General features: G+C 38.1%; 1 protein-coding gene across 5 annotated transcripts in view; it reads right to left on the bottom strand.

Annotated features, from left to right (window-relative positions):
* Window positions 1-21612, bottom strand: part of GLMN (glomulin, FKBP associated protein) — a 45188-nt gene that overhangs the window by 20640 nt on the left and 2936 nt on the right. For all 5 annotated transcript variants that reach the window (XM_031969325.1, XM_031969324.1, XM_031969326.1 and 2 more), the window contains 7 exons: window positions 21203-21328; window positions 15526-15645; window positions 13561-13669; window positions 11701-11947; window positions 10521-10623; window positions 3916-4103; window positions 345-398 (listed from right to left, as the gene is read on the bottom strand). In XM_031969325.1, the coding sequence (XP_031825185.1) occupies window positions 345-398; window positions 3916-4103; window positions 10521-10623; window positions 11701-11947; window positions 13561-13669; window positions 15526-15645; window positions 21203-21328 (947 nt within the window). The remainder of the gene's footprint in view (window positions 1-344; window positions 399-3915; window positions 4104-10520; window positions 10624-11700; window positions 11948-13560; window positions 13670-15525; window positions 15646-21202; window positions 21329-21612) is intronic.

The following is a 21612-nucleotide window of genomic DNA, read 5'->3' as shown; positions in this document are numbered from 1 at the left end:
GGCAATTGAAGTTTATGGTCCTGTCTTTTGACCTGAGCCTGGGTCCTTACACCTTAATTAAGTCTCATTGTCTGGCATAAAATGTACTAATTCTTGAGTTGCATATAGCCCAAGTTTGCTGGTGTGAGAGTAACACCAAGTCTAGTGGCCTCAGAAATGTATACCAGGGATTCAGAAATAACACAAGGGCTCTGGATCCTTTTATAAGTAAAAGATAAAGGGATTTATAAACATGTAATAAAAAAATAAGTAAATGTGGCAAAATAAACGGGACATACTGAAATAGAGTAAATTAGAAGAATGAATAATTATTTATTTCTGAGGTGTCATCTGAGGGATCCTACCTTTTCAAGAGGACTTCAATATGATCCATATTGTACTGCAGAAGATATAATGGGCTAAAATATAAAATATATTTACAAACATTTTTAGAGATTATAAATTATACATATAAGTTCTAATATCTAATAAACCACCATTTTTAAATGGTGGTATTTAAATTTAAGCATATTATAGCTAGTATTATTTGTTACTACTAGTGAAAATCCTCTCTAAAATTCTAATCCAATGCCTCATCATGGCACATAGGTGACCTGAGGCAATGACAGCTGGGGACAAGCTCTGGTAGAGTCTACCATGCCAGAAAGGCTTCAATTGTTCCAGAAACAGACAAAGTCTCTTTCCTGAGGACCAGCCTACCTAAGTACAGAGAGGCACATCAACACCTAATAATGAGTATTTTGAGTTACGAAAATCCATAAAATACAGAAATATTAAAAATGGCTTCTAACCTCTGCAATCCCTTTCAGTTTCTGGAGTGGTAAAGTGGGAAAAGGTAAGAAAAAGGGATGGAGGATACTAAGAATCACAAATTTTAGACTATCGATAAACTTGACCAACAAGTGGATATATTTCTGAAGGAACTGAATCATATAATCTTGATAAAGGACTCTAGAGCTAAATAGAATTGTTATTCATAGTACAAACTGAAGAGGCAGAGAAAGCAAGGGCAGAGTGGATCTTACATCTTTGAAGACAAGATTCATTACACCATGGAATATCGGCTCATCACATTTACAGGATTAACAATAAAGTATTTGCAAAAAGAGATATGAAAATAAATAATTGTAGCTTATTAAGCAACATCAGCTGCTGAGGATAGAGTGGCTGAGAAATTATATGAAGAATTCAATAAAATCATCCAAATTAAATCCACATGCACTCTGATACTTGATTTCATTGCAAAGGTAAAAGAAGAACTATGTAGGAAAGCATGATTCAGGAAGAAGGAGAACAGGAGAGGCCCCATCCAATACTTGCAGATAACACAAAAGGGCCATGCCTCTATAAAAGAATGGGTACAGTAGGTGCTGGACATGATGAACCCCTAAAAACATCACAACTAATAAGAACAGATATTGACATTCATCCAGAGTCAGATATCTCTGCACAGGGACAGAATCACAGCATTTGAGATGGGGGAAGGCTTCAGTGGATGACTATTCTAACCCAAAACTGTAATGAATCCAGCCTGTAACCTATGTGACAAGCAGTCATCCTGTCTTCGCTTAAATCCTTTCAAAAGAACTCTGCCCCTGCCCCCATCCCACTGCCCATTCCATTTCAGGATGAACTGAATTATTAGCAAGTTTGTCCTGAAACTGAGTTTACACTGGTATTTTGCAGCTTCTACTCTCACTTCTGGTCCTGTCCTTTGGGCCAACCAGAATCCACCTAATTCCCCCCTCTACATGATGGCCCTTCAGAAACTTGAAGACTACTATTACATCCGAATATTCTTCTCTCCAAGCTTGTTCTCCTCTTACAGGTTCCAAATCCTTCATTATCCTGGTAGCTTTTCTCTAGGTGGTTTCCAAGTTATCACTAGCCTCCTGTTGTGTCCAGAACAAAACACAATGTTCCAGATAAGGTCTGCATAGATGTTCATGGGGCTCTCACCTACTCATTGCTGGAAGCTATTCCCCTCTTTCTGGCTACAATAGTGTTAGACAGCCTGATTATCCATTTGTCAAAGCTAAGATCAGAATTAGTTAAAGAAAAAAAGAAGACCAATACTGAGAAAAGATGTGATATGAAATGGAAACTACTAAACCACAAACTATTTCAATAACTGAAAGTGAAAATAAGTCATTGAAAACAAGTAATTGAAAATTTTAAAAATGACAGATAACAGAAAAGACACAGATTATATCAAGTGTATACAGAAGGTTAACCAAAGCAAATCAACTGTCACAAGACTAAGAAGCAACTTAGTCAAAAATTTCTGATCTAAATGCAAAAGAGACAGAAATGAGACCACCAAAGACAACAGTAGGCAAGACTACAGACTCATATGTAAAATGGATAATCATGGGCAATATTGTCTCAAAATTGGAGAAAACCAACTGGAAATAAAGTTTAAAGACAGCAGGCCAAGACATCCAATTAAGCAAATTTAGGATAAGGATGAGAATGGAAGGGCTCCAAGTAGAAGAAAAACAAGATTTGCAATTCTCAGAACACACTATTTTCTTTTTTCCATTAAGGATTGTAGAATCACAAGCCTTGGACCCGAAGACCATAGTCCCAAATGTACTTGGAGAGAAGACAAATGGCATGTGTTAAGGGGCAGGTCAATTCCCAGAGAGCCTCCACAGCTGTGGATCATAGCATCTGAAGGAGTTGCAGGGCAACCTTTGCTGACACAGGAGTTGAGGACTGGGAATGAGATAAATTGGAGGCAGAGGGAAGAGGAGAGAGGTCAGAGAACGCAATGACCTCTCAGTCAGAGAGGTCAGAGAACAGCACCTGCCTCTCAGTCTCCTTGTATCATCCTCTCACAAGAGGAGATCCATTCTGCAGGTCTGGGTTGGATCTCCAGCAGCCACTGTCAGGTGGCTCCCGTGTATTCCAACAGGCATGAATGAAAATAATGACTGGAGAGGCAGCTAAGTCAGGTCAACTGTAGAAAGAAGAGCCATCCTGGAGGTAACACAATTATGAAGAGGTTAGGGAGGAAGAAAAGATGCCTGAGATGCAAAAATTTTTACTGATGTCCTCCCTTAACTAATGGCCAACATGCCTAGTTTCCCCCATCTATATAAAATCTCGAGAGCGAGCATGGTAAGGTCCTGGAGATCCTCCCACTTATAGATGATATTGTGCTAATTGAACTGAGCCCCAGAACAAGGATTTGGTCTGCCCGCCCACAGGAAATACCAGTAATGAAATGCGTACTGCTCAGAATTCACCATGGCTCAGCACTGACATCCGTATGTAAAGCTGGAACAAGCAGTATACATGGACACCTTAGGCCTTAGGTAGAAGGCAAAGTGGGGGCTGGCTCACCTTTGGGTTATGGCAAAGCTCCTTTACTTAGCCTAAGCTTCCCAACCTTTCAAGATTACCAATATACCAGTGTTGATATATAGCAATGACATATAGAAGCCAGTTGATTCCAAAGAATTTAAAATCAGTATTGCACAGAGAGCAATGGAAAGGTGCATGCAGGTGTGAGCAGGCTGCAACATACAACCAATGAGGAAATCCTAAGAAATCAAGCAACGAATCATGTGGAAGGAAGAGAAGATGGGCTGGGTCATATAACAAGAATGAGGGCATAACAGGTAAATATTGACTAGCACCTTCCTAAGATTAGGAGAAAGACCGCTAGCACATGGGGTGTGCCTTCAGGGTTAACCTCATGGAAGAACCTGAATAAATTTCCCCAGTTTAATGAGTATCCACATCATTAAGAAGGGACTTCCCAAATTGATGAGATCACAGATGCATTTGAGTAATAAAAGCTGTATTTTAAATTTATTAGTATGATGAATCTTGATAAACATTTTAGATATAGAATAAAAGATGGGTCAGCAACTGATCAGAAAGAAAACTCTTGAAAAAAAGGCCTACCTCAAGACCAATGGAAACTGGTCAATGCTGATATGCTGTACAAACACAAGATAAGCGAGTGAGGCCATGGACTCTGCCAACTGGCTACCTTCCTCTTCCTCCAAGTCAGGGTTATTCCAGCACTTTTCCTTCCTTCCATGCTGAAAAATGACCTTTGGCAGAGAATCTCCAATAGCTAATATAAAGCCCTGTGGGAGGGAAAGAATGAAGGAAAACAAGACAGTACTTCAGCATAAAGGCAATACCAAAATTCTATTACATATGAATATTTATACATCAAATGGTTTCTAAATCAATGGATTTCTAAAAATTAAAATTAACTTGATGAGACAGCCGTGTGACTAGGTACCCACCTGTAGGCCACCAATGGAACAAAGTGAAGATATTTTAAAGGCTAGTAAAAAAAAAAAAAAGTCTCAAAGATGTTAAGAATCTAGAAAAACACCCGAGACTGAAATAAACATGTCTCTCTATAACATCTCTTGAATCTCGCCCCTTCCTGCACTTACATGGCTATCAGTCACCTAGAATATTTTAACAGCAGCCTAATGGCTCTTCTTGCATCTATTCACTTTCTCTCTCCCCGCTTCCCCAATTCATCCTTCAGATTCCTATAGATTCCATCCTGAAGACTCCCTAATATTCTAAGCTAGATCTAGGCCTGACCATATTACTTCCCTCTCCACTCCAAAGACACAACACTCATTGACCTGGCATTTAACTTTCTCTGCAATCTGTCTCCAGCCTTCCTCTGACCATCCACTTGACCCTCATAACAAGCCTGCATTGTAGGTGCTGTTATTATTCTCACTTTACAGTTAAGGAGGGATCTGAATCTGAGGCAGAGAGTTTATTCTTGGGCAACAAGGATGGAAAATATCAAATGGAGGGAGTGGTCAGCAGAGCCACCCTGGCAGGAAGAAATGAAAGGAGGTGCTGAAAGTCACTGGTGATTTTGAAAAGCACAGTTTAGTCGAGTTCTGAGGTCATACACAGCTGCAGGGGAGCGCGCCAAGGGGAGGCACTGACTAGGGAAAGTTTCTTCTGGAAGTCTGGAGACCACGGAGGCGGAGCACAGGAGGGCCTAGGGGAGCTGTTCTAGAGGCTGTGCCCAGGAATACTGGGCCTCTAGGCTGGGGCTGCTTAGGTAGGGGCTGCTCTTGGTATCTTCTTAGATGAAGTAGGAACAACTTGCATCTCCCTTTGATCCTGCTGGTGTCCAGTGCAAAGACCGAGAAAACAAGAGCCAGTCAGAAGGAAGCTGCTCTGCCTTCTTTCCATTGTCAGCTACCACTGAAAGCAGCACTTGTGCCTTCTAGGGTTCTCATTTTTTCCCCACTACATTTCAAAAACATATACATTTCCTTAGCTTTTTCTTTTCTTTAGTTTTTCTAGTCAGAGCCAGGACATTCAGAGCTTTAACACTGCTGATATTTCAATGGTCTTTATTCTGAATTTAACTAACCCCTCAAAGGGAATTTTTATAATGTAGTACAGAATAAAAGGGTAATATTTGAAGATGATTTTTTATGTATATGGTTTTTTAAAAGTACATAAGAAATACAACTTCCAAAACTGTCCTGTTTGCTTGCATTCCCTTTTATTGTCTTCTGAGCATTTAAAAACATGTTTCACTTATCAGGAAAAAAAAAAAGAGCCAGGCTGGTAATCATTGATCCCAGGTAAAGTTAAAGCTAAAATAGATTTAATCTAAAAACAAAAATAGAAAAACTATACTATATGTCAGCTATGCAAATCAATATTGTTAAACGATTTAAAATAACTAGACAGAATAAGGTTGAAACACTGCTGTGGTACAGGAAATGATGAGTTGGTAGATATAGAAAAATATGATGTCATCCATCTTCAGAGAAACAGAGCACAAATGTATATGAATGTACCTGCATACATATGTAGATTACTGATATCTATGCATATGTATGTGTGTGTGTATATATATATGCATATTACATAGATATCTGTGCGTCATGTATGCACACACACACACACACACACACACACCTCCACTTAATTGCAGCCTTTTTAGAGGAGGATAAACGGGGGGAAAAATAAAGTAAAAAGTATATACAGCAGAAAACAAGGAATTCTACGAAAATATGTCAGCATAAAACACTTTCAGAGAATCCAGAGGAGACTTGGATGGACTGATCCAGAATGAATGACAATTACAACAGTGACACAATATTAAAAGACTAAAGAACACCGAACAAGGTGACGGCCACCCCCAGGCACAGAGGAGTGAGCAAGGAAACAAAGAAAAGTTGGATACCTCTGAACACAATGTGTAGTATTTATCATAGAGGCTTTCTTGAAATGCAAATTTATTGCCTCATATTGTGAATCCTCATGTTCTGATGTATAGTGGGCAATTTTGTCCTTTTTCTATTTTGAAATAAATGTTTAAAAGTAAAAACACAAATATAAAAACATATTTCAATGACCCTTTTTTCCCCCTAGATGTCACAGTAGCTAGAGACTTTTAAAAATCCAAGTTGGTTGAATTCCTCTTGCATTAGGCAAAGTTGTTTTAGAAGAATTTCTTTCATTTTTCCTTAATGGAACTGTTTTACTTTGGGTCTTTTCATTCTTTCATTCTCATCCCTCCTGACTTACCCTATAGAATTTTGGTCTATGAATAATTCAGAGTCTGATTCTTTTTGTACAGCAAAATAATGTTTTGGTCATGTATACTTATTGTGTATCTAAGTTATATTTTAATATATTTAACATCTACTGGTCATCCTGCCATTTAGGGAGGGGTGGGGGTAAGAGGTGAAAAATTGGAACAAGAGGTTTGGCAATTGTTAATGCTGTAAAGTTACCCATGTATATATCCTGTAAATAAAAGGCTATTAAATAAAAAAAAAAAAAAAAAAAAAAAAAAAGAGAGAGAGAGTTAATATGAAAAAACCAAAAAAAAAAAAAAAAAAGAATTTTGGTCTATGAGATCCCATCATTCCTCCATATCCAAGTTTCTTAACTGGGCTGTGGCCCTATATGGGGTCTCATAACTAAATGTGGGGATTGCAAATTGTGACTTATTATCAGTAAATGTTGGATATGTATACCTATTTTACATACCTAGACCATAGTCACATAAAAATTTCTCGGATGAAAAGGGGTTGGGAGTGGAACAAGTTTTAGAAGCCCCTGCTCTTAATCACCTGAACTTTGCTTTCCCCAAATCTAGAGTCACTTACTTAGAGTAACTCATTCTTCTTTCAGTTTTCTCCTCTTCTATCACAAGTTCTAAGGAGTGATTACTTTCCTGCCTTAGTCCCCCCAACCCCCAAAAAAGTTATGAACATTTCTACCCTAGAAATGATGTCCTTTCCTAAAGAGAAGCCAAAACACAACAGAATTTCTCCTTGTTGGTCCCAATCTTTTGAAGGACAAGGTTATCACTAAAGCAAATTGAGACATTAGCTGCTCTGCTTTTTGGCTTTAGAAAGTCACTCTAACAACAATTTTGAGAAATGAATCTCCCATCACTTTTATAATTATGTATTGCCAGACTTATGGTCTATTTCCTAAATTCCTCAATTCTTGTTGAGATAGCTCAAATCTTGAAGAATTCCTGAATTCTTCTTTCTAATCAGATAGTTTGTAGAATCCTTCAGATACAAAACCATTTGTTTCTCTAGTCCAGGGGTAGGTTAAGTCTGACCTGCAGGCATAAGGTCAGGAAATCATTTGCTAAGGCAACTGTAGGCAATGATAAGCTGAAGGTTAAGTACAACAACCTCCCACTGCTTGAGTTCTATAAGTTGATAATTTTGTATGGCTCATGAATGATGTTATAAACATACAAATGGCCCTTGGCAAAAAAAAAAAAAGATTCCCCAGCTCTGCTCTAGTCATTCATACATAGTGCTACTCAATGCACACACCCCTTCTTAAAACTACTTTATTTTTTCTGAAGAAGGAATACCCACCCAGAGCCATGGATTTCATCCCAGGCTCAGGGTCTTTTATGGAGTCAAATATGCTTCTCTGATATTAAGAGAAGCTAGGTAGTGCAGTGGATAGAGCACTGGACTTGGAATCATACAGAGATTCATTTTTTTTTGGATTATAAATCATAACTAAATTTATTTTAAAATAATTCTTTGGTATACTTATTTTTTGGTATACAAATTTTGTCATTTATTAAAGACAAAATCAAATTTGCATACTAATGAGATGGATGTGTTTATTTTTACATAGAGAATTAAATCTTAGTAGAATATTTGATAGTTCTACACATCTCTCAGATTGGTTAAGATGACAGGAAAAGATAATGATAAATGTTGGAAGGTATGTGGAAAACTGGGACACTGATACATTGTTGGTGAATTGTGAACAAATCCAACCATTCTGGAAAGCAATTTGGAACTATGCACAAAAGGCTATCAAACTGTGCTTACCTTTTGATCTAACAGTGTCTCTACTGGGCTTATATCCCAGAGATCTTAAAGGAGGGAAAGGGACCTACATGTGCAAAAATGTTTGTGGCAGCCCTCTTTGTAGTAACAAGAAACTGGAAACTGAGTAGATGCCCATCAATTGGAGAATGGCTGGACAAGTTATGGTATATGAATGTTATGGAAAATTATTATTCTGTAAGAAAAGACCAGCAGGATGATTTCAGAGAGGCCTGAAGAGACTTACATGAACTGATGCTGAGTGAAGTGAGCAGAGCCAAAAGATCATTGTGCATGGCAATAGCAAGATCAGGCAACAATCAGCTGTGATGGACATGGCTCTTTTCAACAATTAGGTGATTCAGGTCAATTCCAATAGACTTAGATGGAGAGTTATCTGCCTCCAGAGAGAGGAGTATGGGTACTGAATATTGACCACAACAGTATTGTCACCATTTTTTGTTGTTTGCTTGCTTTTTTTTTTTTTCCTTTTTGGCCTGATTTTTCTTGTGCAGCATAACCAATATGTATAGAAGAATTGCACATGCTTAACACATATTGGATTATTTGCTGTCTAGGAAAAGGGGTGGAAGGGAGGAAGAAAAATTTGGGGCACAAGGTTTTACAGAGGTGAATACTGAAAACTATTTTTGCATGTTTTGAAAATAAAAACTATTTAAAAAAAGAATATTTGATACCTTTTACTTGTTGCCCAATTTTTTGTGACCCCCACATTCAATTATGTGACCCCCCTATGAGGTCACAAGACACAGTTAAAGAAACTTTGGACTTGATCTCTCAGGTCCCTCCCCACACTCTTATTTTCTTACTGAGAAGCCTCTATATAAATCACATACTAATTACATAAGATGACAAGTGCAATGGGCTTCTAGCTCTCCCACTGATTCAATATAGGACACCTCAAATAAGTTATTAAACTTCTGGGTATTTAGTTTTCTCAACTGTCAAATGGTTAGCCAAAGAAATTCACCTTCCTGAGTTCAAATATGGCCTCAGACACTTCCTAGTTGTGGGACTCTGGGCAAATCAACCTCAATCTGTTTGCTTCAGTTCCTCATTCATAAAATGAGCTGGAGAAGAAAATGGCAAAACTGCTCCAGGAGCTTTTTTCAGAAAACTCCAAATAGGGTCACAAGAATTGGACAAGACTCAACAATAACAGGAATAAGATGCTAGCACTTCTACCCTAAAAGCTGCACATATTTTTGCTTATTGCCTAAACTTTGAGTAAGGATCTTTCAAGTCAGGGATTTTTCTCCTGGGTTCTTTTTTTTGAATGTAATCTCCTTGTAAACTTCTGGGTGACTCAACTGCTATTCTTTTTTTCTTACTCAAACTATTCCCTGGGGTCTCTTGCTTATTGGATTATACAAAATCATTTTCTTCCTCCTCCATTCTTTTCAGTTTAAAGCTCTTTTATTAGATTAGCAAGACAGTTGGCAAATACATTCTTATAAATCTTTGTTGGGTGTACTCTATTCTTGAGTTGTTTTATTCTTGGAGTTTAACCCAAGCCTCAGAAATCCACATCAAGCCAGCTGCCCATTTTAAATCCATTTTTTTCTTTTGTATACCTTGTGACTTCTTTCTTGGATAATGAAATTTATGACAAGATGCGACAGTGAACGTATTTTTTTTCCATTAACAAATGAATTACTATACATTGTAGGATTATTCTATTTAGTGATATGAAACCAATGTAAGAATTACCACAATTGGAAAATCTAAGTTCCTAAAAGGATAATGAAAAGTTAACTGAGGCTCAAAACCCAGCCAACTCACATGCTAACAGTTGCCCAGATTGTGGCAAGTCCTGCCTACCTATCCCTGATGTCTTGATTAATTTCTTCAGATTGTGCAAACAGATGATGGAAAAGTATTTTAATCACAGGGTATAAATTATCAATATTAGTTACTGAATAATACTCATTAAAATAGATTTGTGTAAATGAGATAGTGATTTTCAAAACCATGCCTTCCTACTATCATTAAAACATTTTAACCAGAAATAAAGAAACTGACCAAGCTGGCAGCACAAATTTTTGAACTGTCCTCCGATTTCTACAACTTTACTCTTTGATACTCAAAGTAAATGGTTTTTCTCCATAAAACAAGAAAATATTTGTTTTGTAAAAGGCAAGCAAATCTCATTGTACTTACTATTATTTCAGATGCAAAAGATTTTAAAGGATCTTCTTCATTTTCTTCAAGCACCTCAATAAACTGTGCTGTCAGCAAGGGATATTTCAAACTTTTGAAACAACTAAGATTAAAAAAAAAAAAAAGGGGAGGAAGCAATTTGAACATAAAACTTCCCAAGTAGCAATCTCTGATTATTCTATAGATATATCTGAACTAACATCACGCATTTTAAAAATCTGGTAACCCACATAGGTATTATATGACCATCTTTTGGTCAGAAAGAGTGGGGGACATTCTCTCACTGAATTCAACCTGGATATGTTCTCTGTGCTCATTTATCTCATTTACTAAACTTTAAAAATTGACGTCTTTTGTTTTTTCCAAATCTATCTCCCCCACCTTGCCATTGTGTGCCTCGACCTACAATAAAAATCAAAAAAGGAAAAAACCCCTCCAAATTCAGGAAAAATCTTCAGTCCATCACATCAAGGACATCTGTCAATCTAGGCTATATTCCACATTCATGGTTCCTCAGTGGGAAAGGTTCATTTCTAAGTCTGGTCTAGGCCATCATTAAGAGATTTCTGGATCATCCCCTGGGTGAACACTCCTAGATGTTTCCTCACTGTCTGATTTTCAATCTTGATGATAGAAGGTTTAGGACTGCTTTCAAAGAGGATGAACTTTTGGGACTAAACCCATTATCTCAAGATTCCCCACCTCAGAGATCAGAGAAGAGACAAATGAACAAGTAGTATTAAAGAGGGGCAGCATGGGTTAGTGGAAAGAGTACAATCACCCGACTTTGAGTTCTGACTGATACCTCCTAGCTATGTGACCTTCTGCCTCAGTGTCCCCATCTATAAAAGGACTCGCACCCAAGTGTTGTCATAAAAAAGGAAAAAGGACTTTGTAAACATGAAATCATCATACAGAAACTCATCACTTGTGTTAATAAACACAACTGATCTGAGCTGACGGGTTCTGAATTTGTTTTAGCCGCATTATATATGTAATTGGAACAGCAGCATTGAGTTCAGCACCGTTTTCAGACTCACTGACACTCAAAAGCTCAGCCATGTACACAGCTGATAACGTGTCTGCTCCACAATGCACACAAAGAACTCTCCAGGACCAGAAAGGCTCTCAACACACACAGCTCTCAGCCAGACGCTCCCAGCACACAACACACACTTACAATTTCAGCAGCTCTGCCTTCAGTTCTTCCTTACTGTTTTCCAGGGGGTGACCTTTGTTTTTAACAACTTCTTCCACAAAAGGCCTAGTAAATGTGACCAAGGCCTTGCAACACTGCCCAAGACCATGTTGGTCTTTTTGTATTTGTTCTTTTGTGTAAGGAACAGGGAGAAGTGAGAGCTGGCTCCACAAGGTTGACAGGGTTAATCCAACTGAATAGGCCTTCTTGCTGTGAAGTTTCTGAATCACTATAAAACAGAGATAAAGCCATTAATCAGGGGAGACTTCTCACCCAGTACCCCAGTGTAGGACAATAAGCCAGAAATGGCTGAGGGCCAGCTTTACCTTGGCCATAACAGGCTAATTGATTACTTGGTTTTAGGATTCACTTAGTAATCATCATTTATAACAAGTTAAAAATTAGAAAAGCTTATGAAAGATCATTTTTCTCAAAGCATTTTCCTTTACTTTAAACACTTACTCATAATTTTTCATTCTTTATAAAGTTTAGTCCATAATTTCCAGAAAATGTAGCTTTAAAAAATCATGTAATATATGAACTTGGGAGAAAATAAAATTCTAAGAATTTGGATGCTAAAAAATTTTTTTTGGAACAAAGGATTTTTTTTAAAAAGAAAGAAATCATGTAATAACATTCCATTTTTAAAACAAAATGCAATCATTGAACAGTGGGCTTTTGCCAGATATTCTTCACTTCTAAGCGCTATCATTTATGATATCATGCCTTGGTGTATGTCCACTGAACACTTCTGCCCGCACAGCCTCAATGCAGAAGCTGAAAAAATAGCTCACACACCAGTTCCCTCAGCATTAGGATCTAGTATAGGATTGCTGGGACAACAGTTGTGAATTTTGGGAAATTTCATCCACTACTAGGAAGATAAGGACAACTATACATTGCAAATGCAAAAATTTGTGAAGGCAGAATATTCCTGATACAAGGTACATGTGCAAAGGTTATGGATAGGGAGATACAGTTATGACAGAAAGCTGTAAGTTGCAGAAAATAAAATAAAAAGTGGATCATCTGTATAAATGCATCAAGTTCCTAGTACATACAAGGTACGTATTTAATTGAACAAGCATTGACTTTCTATCCCATGAGTAGATGCTGAGAAGATAAACACAAAAGAGGAAACAGTTCCTGTTCTCAAGACGCTTATTTTCTGAGACCACCTATACACAGATAAACAAAATACAGTCATTGGGGAAGAGCCCGTCACAAGAGAAGGAATGAGAAAGTGCCTGCTACAGGAGGTGGTGCCTAAGTTGGGCTGTGAAGGGATCTGGGAATTTAAATAGGTGAAGTGAGAACCTACCTACCTACCTACCTACATCTAAAACAATATTAATATGGTTGACATATGATGTAGATTTATCTCTTTTCAATCTTTTTTTAAACTATGAGTTAGTCTAAGATCAATGATTATTATCCCTACTTTTTCTTTTCTACTAAATTCTACTCCTGATCATTGTTATTGTGTTTGTATGTATCTCTTATTTCCAATTCTTGCTAAATGATTAACTTGTCCTGCTGCTACTTAACCTCCCCTCCATCCAAGGATGCCTCCCTTATACTCCCCCCTCTTTACTCATTCCTATTAATCTACATACCTTATCCTATTAGATAAGAGTGGGGGTATATAAGGTAGTATTCTATTCAGTTCAAAATGATACCTGGTCTGTCCTTAATTCTACAAGCCTAAGACTAAGACAAATAAGGCACCTGATATGGTGATTAGCTGGGTGAAAGCATGCTTTTACTTTGCTTTTTGTTCAAGTGAAGTATAATTACACAGCTAAAATCATCATAGTGCATTGACATCATAATGTTCATTACCTGTCTGTAGTGGCTCAAGTAAGAGAAGGAGGACTTCAGAGATCTGATTTCCAGTGGCCTCCTCGACCAGTTCAAGCAAACCCAAAAGCAGTTCCTTTGGATGGCAGAGCTGCGAGACATTAACCAGGAAGCCCCTTGGTTATAAAAGCCTTGCAAGACCATAGGCACGGTTTACAAATAACAACTAGCATTTATAAGCACTCTAAGACTTGTAGAGCATTTTACATGGATCTCATTTGATTTTCACAACAAGCCAAATAACAATAAGTATTATTATTATCCCCATTTGAGTTGAGAGGTTAAATGGTTTGTCCAGGATCACACCAATAGTAAGTATCTGAGGCAGGACTTGAACTCAGGTCTTCCTGACTACATCTAGAACTCTCCCCTCTGGACTCACTGTGGCTCCTCAGCAGCAACTGTTGTTACAATGCTGACACAAAATCTCTCTATTTGGGCAAGGCTGCGTTTTTTAGGTAGGGCCCAGTGAGAGTTCCCAAGTCATCCAGAGCAAACAAAAGAAAAGGAGCTCTTTACCACACAGACAGACCTTCTAGGACGGAGAGGAAGGGCGTGGAGGAGGGGGCTGATCTCCAGACAGGAACCTTCTCTCACTTTCCCTCCCCATCCTTTCTGAAGGTGCCGGGGTTCCCAGCACCCAACCCTTCACCGTCAGGGGACCCAGCCCCGAGTGCATACCAACATGGACTTTTCTCCCATATGAGGGTTTTTTTACCAGCAAAAACTCTATTTTTCTGCCTTCACTAACCTTGTGGCACAAGAGTACTCTGACAGCTAATGAGCAGCAACAGTGCCATGTAACTGGCTTCCTGTCCTTTCCCAGGTCGTTCCTGCATTACATTAATAGGCTTTTACAGAGAACCTGCCCTGCTAATCTCTTAGAGCTCTCTCAACCTTTCCAAAAGGACACTGAAGCCCTCTTCCCCTCCATTAGCTCCCAGCTCCATCCTGACCGGTAGTTTGCTTCCTATTTTTCCTAAAAAAATAACCTCAGAGATCCCCGAGTTTTACCACTTCTCATGTAAGATGTCCCACCTACAACATAAAAAGCACCAGTCTGCTTTCCCTGAAGTCCTCCAATGATGAACTCCCTGCTCCATTCTGGGACGAGAAGGCCCATTCCAATTCTGGACACCTCTAATAAGAAAGTTGTCCTAATGCTGGAAATCTGCCTCCCTAAAACTTTCGTACAATTCTAGGCCTTGAGCTGAGCAGAACAATTGAAGCTTCTCTTCCCTAAGACACACAAACAGCCCAAGAGGCATTGAAGGATCGCAGAATTGAGGATGATCTTTACTCAAGAAACCAGTTTCCAAGTCTTGCCGGATTCCTCCCAGCTCTCAGACAATCCCCCTGAGGTTGTAAGGTGAAGAAGAGCAGATGATCTGCGTTAGCAGAGGGGCTCCACATGTGGAGGTATACTCACCACAGTGCTAATCATAGATCTGGACCAAAAACCAAAATCAAACTTATAGCAAGCTCATAAATGCATTTTTCTTTTCCAAGATAAATTCTGCCATTTCCTTCAACCAATATTCACATGGCATTATCTCTCCTCCTTTTCCTGGTCCTTTGGGTGAGTTCTTCCTATTTCCCCTCCTATTTTTAATCATGCTAGGACAGCAATTACAGTGGGAAAGTACTGGGAGTCAGGATGCTTTGGTTGTATCTCAGGTGTGGCCCCAAGTAGCCATGGGATTTTGGCTCATCACTACTTTGGGCCTCAGTTTTCTCACTGAAAAAATAATTAGTTGACCTAAAAGTTCTTCTCTTCCCTCCCACTCTGTGATTCTCCCACAAGAGGAGGGAGTTTGCTCAAAAAACCAAACCAAGCAAAAAAGAGCCAAACTCATCCTATTTACAAATCTTTTGATAGGCAAGATTTCCTACCAACTAACAATAACAATTTGAGTATTACAGAAAGACAAAGATTCAGTAACTTACCTTTACCAGCAAATCAAGCATTTTCAAGCATTCTTCTCTTTTATCAACTTCTTCTTTGTGACATAAAAAGCATCTAACAACCGGGCCAACAAGATTCCAACCCATACTCCTAATGATAACCTGAAAAAAATATTGTCAGAGGTAATGTGGCAAAAATCTGTTAGCTACAAGAGTCTCCTGGCATGCTTCTCAAATATGGCTATTTTTAATACTGTCTTCAAATTATTACAAATAAGAAAAAGTTCTATGGACATGCAGCTTTATCACTATTTCCAAGTAATTATGGGATCCTCTTTGGGCCTTGGTTTTCCTTAAAAAATATAGGGTTAAAACTCTTTGCTTGTATATGATTATAGCTATCTATATGTATGTATGTGTGTGTGTATATATTTATATATATATATATGCGCAAATATATGTATGTATGTATGTGTGTGTATGTGTAAAAATATATCTACTTGGATATATGTTGACTTAGGGGAGGAAAGGTGAGAAAAGAATAAAAAAAGTATATATAGATTTCCTTGAAATGGACATTTTATTGTCTCATATTTTGAATCCTCTCTCATGTTCTCTTGTGCACATGGCAATGCTTTTTTCCTTTTTTTTCTTTTGAAATAAACAAACAAACAATGCTGTGAAAATAAGAGAGATTTCTGTTAGCTGCTGTAAAGGATGAAGATGATAAAGCATTCAAGGATGGCAAGTGCTTAAATTCATAAAGAACATTTTTTCCCTTTCTTTGCCAAGATATCAATTGCCAAGCCTCTTTTTCATCTGATTTAAATGTTTGCCCATTGCACATATGAGGAAGCACTCTGTTCCCAAAGAAGATTTGTCCACCCTGAGCCATCACAGAAACAAGACCAGTGTTTAGAAAGCTTTTTTAATGAGTCTCTGAGAGAACCACTGCTGGAGGCAAGGAAGCACTGGGGAGGACAGAGGGAAGGCCGAGCTGCTTAAAGCTTGTTTAATTGTAAAATGCCTATTCACATTTTAATAGTAGAAATGACAGAGCAAAAATGAAGACCAAGAAAGGTCAGCTAATGACAAACAGGCATGCATAAGGTAAGAAAGCAGCACTTGTTGCCTTTTTTGAATTCCAGTGCCCTATTTTATATTTGTTAGAATATATATGTATAATATGTAAAATATAACATGTATATATGTATACATATATGTATATACAGACACACATAGACATATATATAAATAAAACATAACATATTCAAAAAATGGAAGAGAATAAAATCTACACACTACAAATCTGTGAGCTTGGCGCTAATTCCTGGGGAAATTCTGATCTGAATCATTCTAGAGATGGTTGGTGATTGTTTAGGAGGAGCGCCAGCATGGCGCCATCAGGACCAGGTTAGGCCAAATATCTCATTTCTCTTTGTAAGAGTTTCTACAATGGTGGCTCAGGGGAGTGCTGAAGATAGGGTTAATCCAGATTTAAGCAATGCTTTTGATCACATTCTATTCTTGTGAAACCAGTCCATAATATAACCAGATGAATTCCAAATCAGGGGCTTCCAAGAGAAGGCTATTATTGATTCCCTGTCACCTTGGGGAGGTCTCCAGGAGAAGACTCCAGGAATTGGGCTATTGAGCATTGTTTTTAATCACTCGGAAAAAACACAGATGACACACGTCAAATTTGTAGAAGACAGAAAGTTAGAAGTTAGTTAATAGACTGGATGACAAAGTTAGGATCTAAAAAGATTTTGATAGGCTAGAACATTAAGTAAAATCAAATTCAATGAATTTCACTAGGGAAAAACAAAGTTTTCTACTTGGAATAAAAAAAAAAAATCACCTTTATAAGAACAAGATGGTAGATTGTTTGAAAAAGACGGGGAGGCTTTAGTGGACTACAAGCTCAATGGGAGTCAGCAAGGGCCTGGGTGGGCAAAAGATTAATATAATCTTGGGCACAGATTCCAGAGCAAGAAAGTGATAATCTTTTGTCCTTTTCATTGGCTGGAACACACCTGTATATGGTGGCCAGTTCTGGGCATCATGTTTTAGTCAGGACACTGAAAAGTTAGAGAAATCTCATGACGGGCAACAAGGATGGTGAAAGGGAAACCTCAAGTTTAAAGCCATACAAGGACCAAATGAAGAAAATGATGCAAAAAGACCCTGTCTAACCTCAGAGGGATCTTCACTATTGATCTCCATTCTTTGATTCTCCTCTAGCTCAGGCCCCCAAACCCCTGGCTCAGAGGGTCTTACTCTACAGCCTTCATTTATTTCTATGGCTGTGGTCTCAGTGGACGAGTCACTTCAATGGGAAAGCTAAGATTCCCCACCTCTGCATCCTATCCATTCTCACTTGTTTCTGGCAGCTCCAAGATTAATTCCCCTACCTGTGCTCTTGATCTCATCATGGCTTCCCCAAAATGTTTTCCTTTCCCTCTATATTTTCATTCTCTCCTTCATGCCTGGATCCTGGGCCCGGAGAGGGGCTCCAAGTCCCATCATATCAAATAAGGTAAGGATCCTAGTTCCTGACAAGAGCAGACTAAGCTGAACAAAAATTATTTGAGAGAGCAACAAAAATGGAAAACATTTATGTATGCGAGTGATTGATCCTCATGATGTAGTTTTGTTTTATTTTGTTTTTTTCATTTTCTTTAACTTATTGGAGCTTTTTACGTCCAAACTTGTCTCACCTAAAAACTAAGAAAAGAAGGGACTGACCCTTAGGATCCAGAAAGTCAAAGGGGAACATAATTCATGAGGAATCAGATATATCAATTGGTAAAACAGAAAAGATTTTTGGGGAAAGGCTAAGGATTGAGCTAGAGCATTGTCCTAGGACCTTAGGGAATATTGTTTTGGACACAATTACTTCCAGAAGTGACAGTACAGAAGTTGAAGCTCTGCCTCTTTTCAAGGCCTTACCCCAATAATATGCCTTCTTTTTTTACTCTGTTGGAGGAAAAGACATTTCTTCTCTTGGCCAAGACACCCTATCTATCTGTATACTTGATCTCATAGTCTCCTCTGGCATTCTGCTTCATCGACCATCCCCTTCTCATCCATCTTCAATCTCTTCCTCTTAAGCCACAAACCTCCTTGGGCCCTCACTATCCTAAAAAATCGAAAACCCTAAACCCAAATCCTTCATTGATCATAACACCCCCTTCAAGCTATCAGCTTCCATTTTCCTCATCGTTACCAAGCTTCTAGAAAAAGTAGTCTACAATAGGTGTCTCTACTTCCTCACACACTAGTCATGCTTTTATCCTTTGTCAATATAATTTTCACTCCTAATGATATGCTGGAACAGTTTTCTCCAAGATGACTAGTGACCTCTTTACAGCTAAAGGATTCTCTTCCCCATCTTCATCCTTTTTGTTCTCTCAGAAGGAACTAATAATATAACATAATATGATGTACTGTAATGTTAATGGAATGGAATGGAACGTAACATAATGTAACAGAACATAACGTAACACAACGTAATATAACAAAATATAATGTAATAACGATATCTCTAACCTGACTGTCCCACCAGAAGCTTATTCTCAACATACCCAAAACCGAACCTGTCATTTTTCCTCCCAGAAATCCCATGCCTCTCCTGATGTCTTTATTCATCATGGTACCCTCAGCCTTCATCACTGGCTCCTCTCCCCAGTTAAGGACCACGCCTAACTGTGAATCTCAGAAAGCCTATAAAGAGTTAAAGGGGACTGCACCTCTAAGGGCTGGGTGGGTGAAAGCCCCCACAGCTGTGAATCATAACATACTGGAAGGAATTGCAAATCAGCCTTTATTGGCAGATGTGGCTTGTGGATTGGGAATGAAATAAATCGCAGACAAGAGGGAAGAGAAGGGAGGTAAGAGAATGCACCTGCCTCTCAGCTGCCTTGTATCATTATCATTCTCTTACATGAAGGGAACTGTTCTGCTGGCCAGAATGAGGTCCCCGACAGCCACTAACAGGTGGCTCCCATAACTCTCCCCTTAAGACATACCTACCCAGCTGCATGTTCCCTCATTTCTACCACCACATCTCTCACATTTGCATGACTCTCTTCCCATTCTCACTTACCACCCTAGTTCAGGCCCTCATCTGTTTTCAACTAACCAGCAGTTAACCTTTTTTTAATGTTTTCAATATAATTGATTGTATTTCAACATAAATGTATTCAATAAAATATAACTAAGTATAATTGGTTTCCTTTGTAATTCTATGTATTTTATTGCATGCAGGTATGACCCTAAACTGTCACAGGGATCCAGGACACTATTACGATTATCTCTTAATTGGTTTTCCTGCCTCCAATTCAAACTTCCCTTTGCTGCCCTAGTAATCTTCCTAATGAACTATTCTGATGTCAACCAATCACTCAAAAAAACCTCTCCATTGACAACTAGAAGGATAAATTGTTAATATTGTTTTTTTCTGAGATTCTCCTCAACCTACCCCCTTCCAGACACATCAAAGGCTCCTTTACACATGCACACTCTTGGGCTGAATTATACTGATTCTCATCTCATTTACAACCTACCCTTTTCTACTCTGCCTTTAACATCCTTCCCCTACCTAGAACAGACATTTTCCTTCCCACCATTCAAAGTCAGTTGAAGTCTTTCCTTTCCTCTAAGATCCAAATCAAGTACCATCTCCTCCAAGAAACACTTTCTGAAACCCTCTACCCCAGTCTCCCTCCTCAGATCGTTCGTGACTCTTTACTTGGAGCACTGTACTCTCTCCTAGCATTGTGCTTACTCTTCCTTGTTTCAGTTACATTTGTGCCTTATATTTAAATTTTTTTTCACAATCAATCTATTTTCTTTATTCCACAAGTGACTATCTTTGATATGAATAAAATAATGCAATATTAATTTTTGTTTGGACGAGTCTTTATAGCCAGAAAATTGGAACTAGGGTATATTTTGCATAATAAAATTATACAAATATAGCCTAGGCTTTAAATTAATCAAAGTCTTTACCTAATTGCCCTCAAGTTTGTATAAGAACATAAGCATGCTTTTTTCTGACAGCAAAGAATTGGAAATTGAGTTGATGTTCTTTAATTGTAGTGTGACTGAACTGTGTATGTGATTAGGATGGAATACTATTGTGCTATAAGAAATGAGCAGAATGTGCTCAGAAAAACCTGAAGACTTCTGTGAGCTGAAGCAAAGTGAAATGTACTGTGTACAAAGTAACAGCAACATTGTAGGAGGATCAGCTGTGAATGACTTTGCTATTCTCAGCAATACAATGATCCAAAACAACTCTGAAGAACTTACACCAAAAAATGGTATCCATCCCCAAGTTTAAAAAAAAAAAAAAGGAAAAAGAACATAAGTATGAATTAACTCTTGCTCTTAATTAAGTTTTATATTTTTTTATGAAGCAAACAGCAAAAATCATTACAAAAAGAGTTCCACTTGGCAAAATGGAAAAAAAAAAATTCAGCTGAATCCCATTTTAAATCCTGCTTTATCGAGATGTGAATTTGTGTATCACCTTGGAAGATTAGACTTAAGCTATTAAGCTAAGAACCCCCATGGTATTAGCTATTTAGATATATACTAAGAATAGAACACCTATGTAATGCTCAATCAGACATTTGGGCATGATTATCCAGGGTATTTGCTTTTCTCTATCTAATAAAGTATAAAAAATTTATACATTAACAGTTGGACTTACCTTGTTCTTTTCATTTTCTAAAATGTCTAATACCTGAGCAATGTACCCTTCTTCTAAACACTTTTGGCCTGCTAACTGAAAGAGACCAAAATCTTCTTCTTTGAAGTCCTCCTCTTCTAGGATTTGCTTTAGAAAAAATAACAAAATCAGGCAAGTCAGCATTTATTTTCATGTGTATAGAAACAAATCGTTACTAGATTGTTTTAGTCTTGACCTTCACCCACTACACAAATAACACAGGCAAAACTAATAACTTTCTTAAATAGTATCCAAATAAACTATCTCAGAATCCAATGTACTAAAATTCAGGAAGCTAGAGAAGTAATATAGGTGTCTGGTATCTCCACTGACCCACTCCCACCTCCACTGCATCTATTCTCAGAGTGGGGGGAAAAGCAACACTAAAGAGA

This window comes from Sarcophilus harrisii, chromosome 4, assembly GCF_902635505.1.
Source record: "Sarcophilus harrisii chromosome 4, mSarHar1.11, whole genome shotgun sequence".
NCBI lineage: Eukaryota > Metazoa > Chordata > Mammalia > Dasyuromorphia > Dasyuridae > Sarcophilus > Sarcophilus harrisii.
Note: the sequence above shows the minus strand (reverse complement) of the source record. Positions and strands in the feature narration are given on the sequence as shown.